At 36.4% G+C, this 15,978-nt stretch overlaps 1 protein-coding gene across 5 annotated transcripts in view; it reads right to left on the reverse strand.

The window, feature by feature from the left end:
- kalrnb (kalirin RhoGEF kinase b) overlaps nucleotides 1-15,978 on the reverse strand; it is an 82,156-nt gene that overhangs the window by 2,337 nt on the left and 63,841 nt on the right. For 3 of the 5 annotated variants that reach the window (XM_077199552.1, XM_077199553.1, XM_077199555.1), the window contains 13 exons: nucleotides 9,927-10,204; nucleotides 9,519-9,632; nucleotides 8,100-8,206; nucleotides 7,917-7,983; nucleotides 7,473-7,576; nucleotides 6,395-6,464; nucleotides 6,228-6,314; nucleotides 6,054-6,146; nucleotides 4,077-4,127; nucleotides 3,882-3,959; nucleotides 2,622-2,807; nucleotides 2,007-2,178; nucleotides 1,723-1,886 (listed from right to left, as the gene is read on the reverse strand). In XM_077199552.1, coding sequence (XP_077055667.1) covers nucleotides 1,723-1,886; nucleotides 2,007-2,178; nucleotides 2,622-2,807; nucleotides 3,882-3,959; nucleotides 4,077-4,127; nucleotides 6,054-6,146; nucleotides 6,228-6,314; nucleotides 6,395-6,464; nucleotides 7,473-7,576; nucleotides 7,917-7,983; nucleotides 8,100-8,206; nucleotides 9,519-9,632; nucleotides 9,927-10,204 — 1,571 coding nt within the window. Of the gene's footprint in view, nucleotides 1-1,722; nucleotides 1,887-2,006; nucleotides 2,179-2,621; nucleotides 2,808-3,881; nucleotides 3,960-4,076; nucleotides 4,128-6,053; nucleotides 6,147-6,227; nucleotides 6,315-6,394; nucleotides 6,465-7,472; nucleotides 7,577-7,916; nucleotides 7,984-8,099; nucleotides 8,207-9,518; nucleotides 9,633-9,926; nucleotides 10,205-10,762; nucleotides 10,936-14,405; nucleotides 14,634-15,978 lie in introns of those variants that run through there. The other 2 variants (XM_077199554.1, XM_077199556.1) reach the window with 2 other exon arrangements.

Raw genomic sequence — 15,978 nt, forward strand, 5'->3', positions numbered from 1 at the left:
GAGAGAGAGAGAGAGAGAGAGAGAGAGAGAGAGAGAGAGAGAGAGAGAGAGAGAGAGAGAGAGAGAGAGAGAGAGAGAGAGAGAGAGAGAGAGAGAGAGAGAGAGAGAGAGAGAGAGAGAGAGAGAGAGAGAGAGAGAGAGAGAGAGAGAGAGAGAGAGAGAGAGAGAGAGAGAGAGAGAGAGAGAGAGAGAGAGAGAGAGAGAGAGAGAGAGAGAGAGAGAGAGAGAGAGAGAGAGAGAGAGAGAGAGAGAGAGAGAGAGAGAGAGAGAGAGAGAGAGAGAGAGAGAGAGAGAGAGAGAGAGAGAGAGAGAGAGAGAGAGAGAGACTGCAGCGAGAAGAAAAGACTGAAAGAGTGAAAGTAGAACGGAAGAAAGAGACCCTGCAGAGAGAAGAGAAACAGGTACAGAACACGGGCAGAGGAGGAAAACTAGGCCATTCTCCCCACTAAGAATAACTAGCAGGCACCTCTCCTCCCCTCAAAAACAATTAGACTGGAACTTCACAGCACTGCAGCACGGACACATCCAGTTCAGCGAGGAGACGCATACACACTGCAGAGACTAGTGTTCTGTGATCCAATTATGTTTAATTACATCTATCTGGCCTAGATGAGATGCTAAATAAAACGGTCTGGGAAACTAATTGAATTGGTTAGATAATACACAATCCTATTTAAGCACAGAATGCAATTGAGATAATTGGTCTCCTGTCACACAGGTTGTTTAGGTTGCGTTCACACTGGAGCTTTTGGTGTGGAAGTCAGTTTGACGTCAGAGTCCAGATCGTTTGGTAAGTGTGAGAGTGGTGAGAACCCAGGCAGCAACATAGTGTCGGCCCAGATCCGGCCCACACTATGAAATTACTTGTCAAAAAACGCTGTTCTTTTGAACTTCCTATTCATCATTAAATCCTGCAAAAAATGTATCACGTTTTTCACTAAAATATTAAGCAGCACAACTGTTTGCAACACTGATGATAAATGTTTCTTGAGCAGCAAATCAGCATATCAGAATGATTTCTGAAGGATCATGTGACACTGAAGACTGGAGTAATGATGCTGAAAATTAAGCTTTGTATTACAGGAATAAATGAATAGGCTTCTTTCAAAAACATTAAAAAAATCGAATCGACCCTCGACCTTTTGAACAGCAGCGTACATATTTTTCATAGAAAAACTATTATAAATGTATGAAAAATACTATCTGGAACATATTTACTTGCTATTAAGTTGACACGTTATCTATTTTGTTTTATTTTTTTAAAGAATTTGTGATTAATCTCATGATTTCTGAGCAGTGTTTAGAAAGCAAGATGAAACAGTAATGTCAAATTTGTTAATTTAAAATATTTTATATTTTAATTATTTAAAATTGTATTTTTTTTCCTTTGAACTTTTCCAGTGATCCCTGTTATCATGATGGAATTTACCTACATTCAGAGCAATTCAAGCTTGAAGTGCCACCTTATGTTTAATGATATGGACATAAAGCAAAATATAAAAATAACGCAACTTTTTGTCATCTGCCACAATAATGTTTTGTCTTTGAAAATCTTAATTTGGGTGCTTTTCTTCAGCAAACATTGATATGTTATCAATTTGATTAATTGCCATATTAATTAAATAATTTGCTTCAAAACTTTAAAAAAAATAGCTAACTGATTGACAGCCCTAGTTATTAGTTTACATGTACATTTGTGTAATATTTTCAAATCATGCTCACCTCTGCATGCTTATTGGGCTTGTGGGCGGGGCTTCCATTGGGGGCGGTGTTGGGTTTGAGAGGGGTGGAGGGGTGAGAGGATGAGGAACGGCTGCTATTGGACAGTTGCCTGGTCAAAGATCCTCCACTCTCTTTCTTGTGGTATTCCTGTGGGTTCTGAAGAGCTGATCAGAAAAAGATGAGCAGCAGGTTATGAACGATCCCAAAAAAAGTTTTTTGTTCATAAACCAGCAACTACCAAGATACCAAATTCCACGCCCTGAACCCCTTTATAATGCGCTCACCGGTTAGGAAATTGATCTGCATGTCCAGTAGTTTTTGGATGCTTTGGACCCACTCTTTCTTGATGTCGATGTTAGCGGCCTGTAACGTCAGTCGTTCAGAAGAGCCACGACACAACAGCACAAACTTACAGGGGTCGCTGTCCGCATGTTCCTCCAAGCTCAAGAAGTTCACCTGCAACGGTCAAAACACACAAAAAAAGTTGCACAACATAAAAAAAAAGACTTATTTGTGACCCTGGATCACAAAACCAGTCACAAGTCGCACAGCTATATTTATGAAAATCGCCAACAATATTGTATTGGTCAAAATTATCGCTTTTTCTTTTATGTTCCATGTTCCATGAAGATATTTAGTAAATTTCCTACCGTAAATATATAAAAAATATAATCAATGTTTAGATTTTTTTTGCACCCAGATTTTCAAATAGTTGTATCTCGGCCAAATATTATATTACAAATATATCTCGGTCCTATCCTAACAAACCATACATCAATGGAAAGCTTATTTATTCAACTTTCAGATGATGTATAAATCTCAATTTCAGAAAATTGACCCTTGTGACTGGTTTTGTGTTCCAGGGTCACATTTGTTTACTCAACTTGTGCTGAATGTACCTTGATGCTCTTTTTAAACTGGTACCCTGGGGTAGACGAGCCTTTCCGAAGCAGCTCGCTGAAGATGACGATCTGTTCGAAGAGGAACACCCTGCGCTCTTTACTGCGGGACAGAACGCCAGAGTCCTGCTCTGTCACAAAGAACGTGTCCTGCTGCAATAACTTTCCCTGAGCTGTCAACTTCCCCTGTGCAAAGACACAGAAACAGAAGCGTGTGCTCGGATGATTGCTTAGGATTGCTTGTGTGATCTTCTAGATCAAGTCAAGATACCTGAATTTTTTGGGAGCGGTTGTAGACTGCATTTAGCTGCAGTGTGTACATGGCCTGTGTGTCTTTATGACTTTATATGCCATCTTTAGGTAGCAGTTTATTCTTTTTGGATGCAGTTTGAGCAATATTTCAGAAAATTCCCTCGATATAAAATAGCAGTTTTCTGCGCCAATTATTTGGAACTTCATTCGTTTGTTAGTCTATTACATCATGTGCTGCACAGCACAAAGTTCAAAACAGTTCAAAGTCAGTTTAGTTCACGGACGCCACATCTGATCATTGTTTTGTTTCTAAACATATGTATACACTTTTGTAGCAATATTTACATGTGTAAAAGTATTTATTCTAAACTCACATTTTACTAATGGATTTCTGTTGTAAATAAAGTGCGTTAAAGGGATAGTTCACCCAAAAATGAAAATTCTGTCATCATTTACATAATTTCTTTCTTCTATTGAACACAAAAGAAGATATTTTGAAGAATGTTGGTAACCAGACAGTTCATGGTAGCCATCCAAGCCATTCTTCAAAACATCTTCTTTCGTGTTCAACAGAAGAAAGAAACTCATACATGTTTGGAACAACTAGAGGTTGAGTAAATGATGACCGAATTTTCATTTTTGGGTGAACTATCCCTTTAATGTTACTATTACTACTGTATGTTACTGAAGTCTAGCCTCAAAGCTTACAGCTGATTGGTCCGTTGTTAGTGAATATTCTAAGGTGACGTAGTGCTTTAGCGCTTCCAGTTTATAGAGATTCCAATATAAACCTGATGTTCGCATTATAATAGTACTATATAATTATACTATTAGATGCATCATGCTGATTTGCGAAATAATAACTGTCAGTGTAAATTTGAAGCATTGAAGCAACAAATCATTCCCCTTTGCAATTACATTTGTAATTATAATGATTAGTTACAATAAATACAAATTAGCAGTTTATTTTCATAAAGTGTTTCTGTTCTCTATGAGAGGTGAGTTTACCTCGTAGCCCTGCAATCGTCCAAGGTTCATCATGTCGTTACATTGTTTGGGCACCTGGGACATCAGCTCAACTGCTTTCTTCAGGACAGAAATTACAGACCAGCGATGTCAATACAACACTGGACACTTCAAACTGAAGCATATGAGATGTATAGAATTTGTTTAGGTTCATAAAGAACTGCTTAGGTCACCTACCTCTAACTCTTTACAGTCCAGACCTGCTTTAGTGCTGTACTTCAAAAAGTCCTTCAAGTCACAAATAAAGCAAAGACAAGAAACTTAAAATAGCAATGTTGTTAGACATTAGGCTTGTTAGACACAAGCCAATAAGCAATGTTGTTAGACAATAGACAACGTATTAATAAATGGTATATTAATGATACTATAATGGTATATTAATGATACTAAAATAACCCTGTCATATGGTAAAATAATAATAATAACAACAATACAAGTAGTAATACCTAGAAAAATGAACAATTGTAGTCATAGTTTTGCTTGGGCAGTGTGCGTGTCTGTTTTTGCTAAAATCTCTTTTGCCATCTTTTACACTCTTAAGAATGGAAGAGACAAAACTGACTTTTTTTTTCAAATTACCCATCAAAAAAAGAAAAACAGGAACACAGTGCAAACTGTAATAGACTGAATTATGACACGATTCAGAGTGATTTATGAATGCGTAATTGTTCCTTCAGGGCTTGCCGTATAGAGTATATGTTTATTTGCAGCTTTTAGTGAGAAAGGGATTTACATTCAATAAACACACACTGTTCTGACTCTGGCTCTTATTTTATTAGTCTCTTAAGTGAATAAGAACCTAACAAAATCCCTCAGTAAGCAATAACCATCTGCTAACGCCCACCCGCTGCGCTGAGAGACGTGTATGTGGGTACAGACTCCCTGATTCTACAACATTCTACAACATGTAAATGAGGCTCGAAAATCAAAGTGTGATGCTGACATAAGGTTTTCTGGGAGTTTTTAGTGTGCTGCTATGTTGTGGCTAGGGTATTCTGGATTGTTGCTGAGTCAAATGTCTGTATTATGGTTCCTAAATACACTGCCATTTAAAAGTCTGAGGTCAGTAAGATTTTTTCCCCCCAAATAAATGAATACTTTTATTCAGCAAGGACTCAATAAACTCATCAAAAGTGACAGGCATAAAAAAAATGTATTTTTTTTCTTCCTGTGCACCAAAAAAAATAAAAAAATGAATCATGGTTTCCACAAAGAAATTAAGCAGCAAAACTGTTTTCAACATTGATAATAATGAGAAATGTTTTTTGAGCAGCAAATCAGCATATTAGAACAATTTCTGAAGGATCAGACAGGAGTGAAGATGCTGAAAATTCGGCTTTGCCATTGCGTAAATAAATTAAATTAAAAAAATTTATTAAAATAGAAAACAGTTATTTCAAACTGTAATAATTTTACATAATATTAATTTTTTTTATGTATTTTTGGTCAAATAAATGCAGCCTTTGTGAGCAGAAGAGACTTTAAGGCAACAACAAAAAAAAAACAACAACGTACTGACCGTATGTAACGTATGCATTTTTCCAAAAGAGCCACAGCAAAAAAATAATATTATATTATATTAATATAATAATTAATTAATATATATATATATATATATATATATATATATATATATATATATATATATATATATATATACAGAAAAAAATATTTCTTTTCAATAAAATTTAGATAGTAAAATAATAGTACATTAGGTCCACAGACACATAAAAACAAACAAATATGGAACAAACAATAAATATGTTGCAATATGGAATTAATTGTGGAGAACTACCTCTGTGAGGTTGAGTTACCAACTGAGTTGCATAAATCCTGTTCTTGTGTGTGTAAGTGAGTGAGTGAGTGAGTGAGTGAGTGAGTGAACAACAATGCGCAGTACTTACTTCAAAAGTGTTTACATAAATACTCACCGAGGCGGGCATTTTGACTTATTCTGTGGCTACTATGCAATAACAATAGGTAGGCTACTATGCAATAACAATAACCTCAGGTAAATGATGAGGATTCTGTTTACCCGGGGTTTAGGATGACCCAGGTCTAACTATTTCAAGCGTGAAAAGCCCTCATGTTTACCATGGTATGTTTTGTAAGGGTATAAGTCTGATCATGATTGAGTAATTCAGTGGCTAATACCTTGAGCAGGAGCTGGTATTTGGTGATCCTCTGGATGGGTTTGATCAGGTAATCACTGATGGACAGTCTGGAGTTTATCTCCTGCTGCACCTCCTGACAGGAACTCCGAGAACATCAGCAAACGAGCACTTTACTTCAGAGGAAACAGAACTGAGCTGCTCAAATCACACTCACCTCGAAGAATCCGTCATATTCAGCCACAACAAACTCTGAGCGGGGCTTGTTCTGGCAGTAGATGACATACATGTGTAACCTTCTCTCCTGCATAATAGAGGATCACATTTAGAATGAAGTTTACTACAACACATAGACACACACAGAGTTTATTCTGTCGAACTCACATGTTTGATGAACAGCTCGGCCAGTCTGTCGTGGTCCTGCAGACATTTCTCCAGTTCACCGAAAAAGAACCTTTAAAAATAAGAACAGAAAACATTTTGTGATGTGTTGTGTATAAACGTCCCTCACTCATTCATTCATTCATTCATTCATTCATTCATTCAACTGAATAAGATTCTCATCAGAAATTCAGTCCGTTTCCTTCTTCAGTGTGCGTTATTGTTGATATATCAACAAGGAAATTTAATGCATATGGTTTGCATGCTGATTATTTTTATTTGGTATCAAAAATCTAGAAAAAGACACCATATTATGAAAATAGTGTGAAAGACTGTGACAACATTGTAGAGTGAATACACATTACCATTTAAAAGTTTGGGGTCGGTAAGATTTTTTTACTGAACAAAAAAACTGTATAACAGTAATATTGTGAAATAGTATTACAATTTAAAAGAACTGTATTCTATTTTAATAAATTATAAAATGTAATTTATTCCTGTGATGCAAAGAAGAATTTTCAGCATCATTACTCCAGTATTCAGTGTCACATGATCCTTCAAAAATCATTCTTATATGCTGATTTGCTGCTCAAGAAACATTTATTATTATCAATGTTGAAAACAGTTGTGCTACTTAATAGTTGATGAAGTTATGAATCTTTTCAGGGTTCTTTGATGAATAGAAAGATCAAAAGAACAGCATTTAATTAATTTAATAGAAACCTTCTGTTACATTATAAATGCATTTATTTATATTAAAAAAGTATTAATTTCTTTCCTAAAAAAATCTACTGAAATCTTACAGACCTCAAACTTTTGAACGATAGTATACCAAATTCTATATATTTTATAAATCAACACTCCACAAAAAGGATTTTTTGGACTTTGTAGTTCTTATTTAATGAGGATTTATATTTATAGATTTATATTTTTTCCCTGTTAGTTCCTTTAAATAAAGCAACGCAACTTCACTGAGTATTTGAGTGCCTTTAATAAATTAAGTTATTAGTTTCTGACCAGCTGCAAAAAATAATTTCTAGCCGAGCATTAGGTTTTGTTTTAGAAAATAGCTGTGGTTTACTCTTTATGCCAGTCGTAGATTTGATGAATGTTCCCGAATACGATCTTATCCTTCCCGGTCATGTCCTCCGGAATACCTTTTTCCCCAATCCTTTTCATAAAGTCCTGGGGATAGTGAGAAAAACAGACATTTGGAAACTCTACTTAATAATAAATGCTTCTCTGTGGTTCATTGCCACACTTTAGGAAAAGTCTTATCAATAACCCCTTTGCACTGTATATGGTTCTCTGGAGAAAAACTGTTCTTGATGTCACATTATACTGCAAGTAATATATAAGGTGACTAATGCAAATCAGCTGTTTTGATTGTGAACAAAAGTATCACAGAGGTTTAACCAAATGTTGAAATATGCTGTCTCATGACATGTTATCTGTTTCATGTTACAAATTTAGATGTCCTATGTGCACCATCTTTTAAATGATGTTGTTGTTATCCGTCACATACCTCAATTATGACACCCAGATCCTTCACATAGTCTCTCTCTGTCTGCACCATTTCATTTAACACAAACCTGTAGATAGTAGAAATATGAGAGATATCAGAATACACTAGTATACTAATATTTGCATCTTTATTTGTTGTTTAATTAATTTGTTCAGGCTTTGAGCAGGTCATATTAGTACTTACATTCGCCCTCTCATGGCCTTGTTCTTCTGCTCTGTTTCTGGGTCTCTGGGTGTCTGATCAGACGGGGAGACGCTACCCAACACTGGGAACGAGCCAGGCTCTGGAGTCTGAAAGAGAGAAAGTGAAAGAGGGTAAGATAGATGAGAACCAAAACTGAAAGGGAACGCACAAACAATGAGGACAAAGTGTGTAAAGAAAAGCTAAACATTTTGTTGTGGCCTATTATTGTGGCCAGCCTAAGGCACACCTGTGCAATAATCATGCTGTCTAATCAGCATCTTGATATGCCACACCTGTGAGATGGATGGATTATTTCGGCAAAGGAGAAGTGCTCACTAACACAGATTTAGACAGATTTGTGAACAATATTTGAGAGAAATAGGCCTTTTGTGTACATAGAAAAAATCTTAGATCTTTGAGTTCAGCTCATGAAAAATGGGGGCAAAAACAAAAGTGTTGCGTTTATAATATTGTTGAGTGTAGTTATTTTTATAGCTATCTTCATAGTTATTATTTTAGGTGTGAACAGGCTTTAACAGGTGGGTTTCTTTTGTAATTTGTCTGGCTCAACCAGACAGTGGTGGGTGGAGTTAGGTTAAATAGCCTCTCCAAACAACGTGGCTGTTTGCACTAGGTGTAAATAGACAATCAGATAAAAATATTTTGAGTGTTTTTGATTGATATAAAAAAATATCCATCGAACTAAAACACTAACTAAAAAGAGGACATTTTATTTGTTTACATGCAAGTCATGTGACCATTAACTAGCATCAAAGAACTGTGAACATTGTGTTGCTGAATTATTGAAATGGACCCTTTTCACAGACCGTGATGATGCGTTTTAACGGTCATCAGCATAGTAAATCCTGTGATGTTTTTTATATTTTATAAAAATGTATGTATATGTATAATTGTATAAAATTACAAAAAAACTAGTAAACGCTGCTGTGAGGGTGTTTCTAATACAGTGGCTGTGGGAGTGCCGGTAAATTTGACATCTTTCTCTCTTCTAACTGCCGTTATCAAACTGCCGTTATGAAGCTGTGAAAACACAATTGTGGAGTTTTTCTTTTGCTATTTGAGCAAATGGGAACACACAAAAAAATATATTTAATGTATTATCTCATTTACTGCTACAGAATTTTACCCAACTAAAAACGACTTCTGCATCTGAGAAACCCGGAAATGTGAAAAGGCGCTACATTAACATAAATCATTTATGTTAAAGGAGTTTGGCTGACAAAAAAAACATAGTTTAGAACAAGATGAGAGTGAGTAAATGATGACAAAGTTTTACATTTTGGGTAAACTGCTCCTTTAACAAAAAGGATCAAGGATGCAAAAAATAAATAAATAAAAATAAAACAAGAAAAGGAAAAAAACTAAACAATAAAAAATGAATGAAAGTCTGTGTTTCACCTTCTCCTCCTGAGCGGAGGAGTCCTTGATGATCTCCATGGGGGGAGGGAGGGGTGTGTGAGGCTCGTCTTCAGCCTCTTCTTCTCCTCCACTGTTCGCTCCTCGTCTTCCTCTCTTTGGAGAAAGAGTCAATCCCATTTAAATAAAAACCGCCACCCTTGAGCCAACAGGAATCTATCATTCATGACTTCTAACAGCAGGCACGCTCCTCATAAAACATGCACCTATACAGGAAGCCCTTTTACATAGATTTGTAGGTTACTACACTAAAATATGTTAGGTGTGGTATCAGATAAAAGGAGAATCCATTTCTACACATTGTTTGGTATGTGGTACTACAATGCTGGAATGTTGAAACACTGCAGTCTAATGAAGGAAAATTTCCTAAATAGTTAATGGTTGTCATACCTCTTCGGTGCTGTCTTGGTGTGACGGCCCCAGTTCTACACTTTTGCGGCCGTCTCGTTTACGTTGCTTATTGTTGGGTTTTTTAGCGTTAGTGTTATCGCCCTTGCCGTGGCTGAGACGCCGTACGGGGCTGGTGAGCCATTTTTTTAATGTGTTCCCAGTAGTTCCAGAGCGTTTGGGTCCCGGAGAACCGGTTGGCAAAGAGGTCACCGATGTCTGTGGCTGCAGTGATGCGGAGGACTCCGATTTGACCTCTGAACTTCCCACAGGATAGTTTTCTGTTGAATACAAAATGACAGAAAAATTATATAGAGATATTGACCATGCAGAAATCCTACAATGGAATTAATAGACAACCAGTAAAAAGCAAACACAATTCTGACAAACACAATTCTGATTGGGGTCAGTAAGATTTTTTTAAAATAAATTAATATTTTTATTCAGTTGATAAAAGTGGTATCAGTGTTATTTTAGTATAATTGATATACTACAGTTTTTTGTTTATATATATATATATATATATATTCAATTTCAAAGTCTTTGGAACATTATCTTCATCAAAGAATCCTGAAAAAAATGTACAGTTTCCACAGAAATATTAAACAAATATTTTAGTGGCTTTCGCCATGTATAAATTCTACAATGGATATAACAGACAACCAATAAAAGGAAATCACAATTTTGACATAATATATAACCTAAGAAATCGGCATGTAATATACAACCTTGGAACATTTAGAACATGACATTTAACCCCTGAAAATATATAAATATATAATATAAAAAAATATAAAAAAATTTGAATAATATACAGAACATTAAAAAAGGCCTAATACCAGCTCAGAGATGTTCACTGCAGCCGAAACATCAAAAACCCACAGAACCAAATCCAACAGCTGAAAGCCAAGAAACCTGAGCGCAATGTTGGACATCAGCCTCTCTGAGGTGAAAGGAAAACCAATTGCCTAGTCTATAGCCCACTAGTTGGTACAGCTGACAATTGTAGAGTGAAAAAACCAGCTTGACCTGATCTGAGCATAAAGGCCTTCTGTGACTCCACATAGCACACTTCACAACACAGGCAAACTGCACGTCACAGTGAAATGTACTGTGAAATTTTCAGCACATGGAATTTAACACAGGAAAATGTACTTGTCCTTCAAATTGTATAATCGAATATTTAGTCATTTAAACTATTAAACTATCATACTGAAGTACACACAGTTAAAAATTTTGTGTTAGCATAAAACTGGTGTAATAGATCTGCTTATCACCCTTGTCAGTGTAAATCCCCCATCTTTCAACTCATGTTGTGACTGGCAAAAGAGGTAAAGCCAGTTGCTTTCTTTCACTTGGTATCCAGAATACCACAAAGGCACATGGAAGGGACGTTAGATAAACTAGATGTTTTATTCAGAAATCTTAAATTTATCAAAACTGAAAATAAAGACTTTTACATTGTTACAAAAAATCCTTCTTGAAATAAATGCTGTTTTCAACATTTCAATAATACATTTTTTTTTCTTGAGCACCAAATCAGCACATGATTTTTGAAGGATCACGTAAAACTGAAGACTGGAGTATGGTGATGCTGAAAATTCAGTTTGCCATAACAGGAATAAATTAAAATATATATTAAAATTGCAGACAGTTCTTTTAAATTGTTAATACGTTTTTTACTTTATTTGTAGGTTTGGTGAGGACAAGAGACTTCTTTAAAAAAAAAAAGGGTAGTATAAATTTTACAGTGTTGCGTGCTACATCCTGCAGATTAATGCTTGCAAAATGTGTTAAGAAAAGCAATTGGATGGGATTTAAATATCCAGGCTATCCATACAGTCCTCAAATTATCCTTCAACATTCTGAGCTCCAAAGCTGCTACAAACTGCTGAGTTGTCTGCGGAGCTGCAAACTAAAACCAGGAATTACATCAGAAACACAAAACAGAACAGAAGTTTGTCCTCCTGGACGTCTATTCCCTCCTCATAGAGACAATGTAGACAACTTTACAGCTCAAACAACATTCTTCCCCCGCACCCCCGCACCCTTTAGTGCTTTAACTAAATTATGAGCTTTATGTTTGTGCTTTTTAAAACCCACCAGTACCACCGCTAGGCTTCCACTGTATTACTGTAAATGCATTTGATCTGTTTTTATGATCTAAGGGATGAGTCAAAATGATTTTCTGTGCTAATTAACAGCGTCCATAGATATTTCTGTAAGTAGCAAATCACCAGGAATCCTTAGAGGATGGGCAGAGATAACCAACCTGATTCCTCATGCCCACTGCTGTCTGCTTCAGTGCAGATCATTAACTCAATGCTGGTTCGGACACTGCAATGTTACCGTAGACATTGCGTAAGTGACTTCCCATGGGGTGAGAATGGGACAAAGGTCACTTCCTTATTACGAGTTTCTTCAAAGAGCCATTTACCCCCATCAACCCCTTGAAACTTCCCCGCCAAAACCCCCTCCCAGGTATTGACCAATCAGATCTCGCCCTGCTTATCCTGACAGCCTCAGGGAGGATCCACGCTGATCACGTGCAGGGATAATGCTCTTTTGTTAGAGTTATGCTTCATTTCTTTAAGTTTCACTGCTGTCGTTACAACAGGCGCCTGATAGTTAAACATTCCAACATTAGCAACAGACAAACTGAATCTTCATACTGCCACCTTTTTATCTGAATTTCTCTCTCAATATCAGATGAGACACCCACCTGAAATAACCCACACTCATGTGCACAAGTTGCTGATGTTACATTCTATCCAGAACAAAAACAACAAAAAGAAGGACTAAAAGTCCTGTAGAAAATGCAGGAAAAAATGTATTGTGTTCACACTTTGTAGGGTGAGCAGCAGAACTGCAGTACTCCAATTATTGTTAGAACTTAAACTAAAAACAGAAACAAGAAAAAGTGCAGTTTTATCAAAATGCAATATTGATCTATTAAAATATTAACATCGACCAATGCTAAAGAATACTTAATAAATGTGACACTGTACATAAATAATGACTTTTTTAATATAGTAAGGTTACCTAACAGTGAACAATACGGTTGTTACCGTATTGATTAATCTTGGTTAACATTTGTGAATAAAAATACAACTGTTCACTGTTAGTTCATGTTAGCTCAGGTCCATTAAATAATATTAACAGATACAACCTCCACTTCACGTCGGGGTCCTGATCACCCTGTTGGGGTTTATTCTGTGATACCAACCACTTGGATGTAAATAATCCATTCCATATATCTATGCAACATCTATGCAATGTATGTAAATGAATGTAAATGTATGGCATTATTCACATAATAACCCAGGCATAAAATCTGATACAAAAGTCAATCAATAAGTGTACAGTGTCATCAATCTGTCCACTAAGAGGTTCTGTTTAAAGAAAAGCACGAAGAGCCCTGAACCTAATTCACACAGCCAATTGCTAAGAGCCAAAATGTACAGAATCTTCAAAGAGCATGTTATTCTTCAAGAAAAAAAGGGTAAGAAATGATCAAACAGAGCAGAGAACTTGATTTGAGCTTCAAAGCTGAGGGAACAGCAGACACATTGGTTTGTTGATGGAGAAATTAGGTTACAGGAAAACAGAGAAGCTTGAGGGGGCAGTATCTCTCTCTCTCTCACACACACACACACACACACACACACACACACGCTATTTTTTCCCATTAATTATGCTTTAAAAAACAAAAACACAGTAGACATGAAAGAGGGGAAAAAGAAAAAGGGATACAATTTAAATTTGAATGATATATTTATGAATAACTAAACACCCTATAACGTAAGAAATAGGTAACTGCTAAATTGTCTATTTTTATTTATGCCAAAAATCCTATTTTCGATAATAAAACTGCAAGCTGACTACACGAGGTTAAACCAGGAGAAAGTCATTTTGAAGGGTAAGATGGGTAAAAAAAAAAAGCTCTTGAGGTGTTCCTGTAGCGCAATTCATAGAACATTGTGCTAGCAACACCAAGGGCATGGGTTCAATTTTTAGGCAACACATTTTTAGGCAATATATACACTTACTGCACGGTTATTTGCTTCAGATAAAAGTATGTAACAACTGCACATGTTCACTTTTGACAATGTAAATGCTTGTCGACCTCCAAAAAAGACCAGATTGCTGAAAGAAAAATCATCAATGCTTTTGCATTTAACACGAAACCCTGTTATCTGTAAATAATTGTAAGTTGAATCACTCAAAACACCCTTGAGCTCATCTGAGATCTCCAGGATTCAGATCAGTGAACCGTTACATTAAATACCAGAGTTCAGATGAAAAGATGCACATACACCCACAACAAATTCCTTTAAACACAAAACTCAATCATAATCATTAACCCAGACACACAACACACAACTCCCACAGGGCATGAACAGACACACACTGCGAAAAGAAATTCAACTGAATGCATCTGCATACATTCCACAAGCAAACAGACTGTGTTGAGTTACGCACCTGCGCCATCACAACAGCAAATCTTTCCCAAAATCCAACTGAGACAAACTCCACAAGAGCAACACGACCTCCCACTCCGCATGCTGCTCGCTCACCGTCTCATATGTGCGTCCAGAGACAGGTGAGAGACAGAGGAGGAGAAAGGAAGAAGGGCGGTATGGGAGGTGGAGGACGCTTTGACTCAGTCCGCTTTAATACTGAAGCTAAGCTGAAAGTTCAGCACTACTCTTTTTCACAATAAAGAGGAGGGGCCAGGGGGCGGGGCCAGGGGCCACTGAGACACACACACACACACACACACATTCAAAGGGATACAGAAAGGTTCCACTGAATTCATTGAGGTCTGCAAAATCCAATATGCAAAAATAGTTTTTTTTCTCCTCAAACGAGACAGGAGGAAGTCACATTTTTTCAGTTGTTCCATGGAAAGACAAAGTAGTATTGTAAGTGTAGTTCATTTGTGTGTCTGTGTGCGTGTGTCTGAATCCTTACATCAGCTACATCTGCTTGCTGCAGTGGCCCATTTTTGAAAGGGTGTGTCTATATCACAAGATCTCCATCCCCACTTCAGCAGTTTCAGGAACACAAACATACATACAACTAAATGGTCATATTATACACATAAATATCTTAAGCATCAAATAACAGACACATTTAAGATATCCAAACAGCAATGAAAAGCATTCACGAAAAACAACCTGCGTTTACAGTCTTAAAGGTAGGGTAGGCAATTTGCTTTATAAACACTTTTTGTTAAACTGGTTGAAACTCTCTTCACATCCTGATAGCAATCAATAATAGAAGTGGTCTAAATATAAAAACATGTACATATATCTTCTGCGGAAGTCTCAGGACCAAAAAATGTTTGTCCGAATGCAATGATAGGATACCTGTCAACATATAGGTATATATGCCTAATGCCTGTCAACATGTATTTCCATACCTCTGTGTACCCTGCTCGCGTGATACATGTCATTATTGTAATGTTATGTGCTGTGAGACATGAGGTAATTTAACACCGTCTCTTGAGACACTTTGCAGACTCTGCTCTGGCTGTGTGCGTTCATGTGTTTTGAAGGAGACTTGGCTTTGGAGACGCTCTGAAGGGAGGGTTGGATTTTATGCTTTCAAAGCTAACTTGCTATTGCTAGCCTTTCCGTAAATTTCTGCCGTACCTTTAAAAATAAATGTTCCAAAAGGGTTTTTTTCACAGAGATGCCACTGAAGAACCATTTTTGGTTCCGTAAATAACCTTTCAGTGAGCAGTTCTTAAAATAACTGTTTTCTTCTTACGGTGAAGAACATTTTAATAATCTGAAGAACCTTCTTTTTCACTATAAAAAGCCTTTTGTGTAATGGAAAGGTTCCATGGATGTTAAAGGCTCTTCATTGAAGCATCAGTGGCAATAAAGAATCTTTATTTTTAAGGAAATTATAAAATAAACTGAAGTAGCCTACTTCTAATTTGCAAAGTTATCAATTTGATGATCAGTGGAAAAATAGACATTACCTCACGGTTATTTATTATATAAAAAAATTAATTTCACATAATTTTGAGTAAAAATTAAAAATG

Source organism: Siphateles boraxobius, unplaced genomic scaffold (genome assembly GCF_051911475.1).
Source record: "Siphateles boraxobius isolate OS27281-9 unplaced genomic scaffold, OSU_SipBor_1 41, whole genome shotgun sequence".
Classification (NCBI taxonomy): Eukaryota; Metazoa; Chordata; class Actinopteri; order Cypriniformes; family Leuciscidae; genus Siphateles; species Siphateles boraxobius.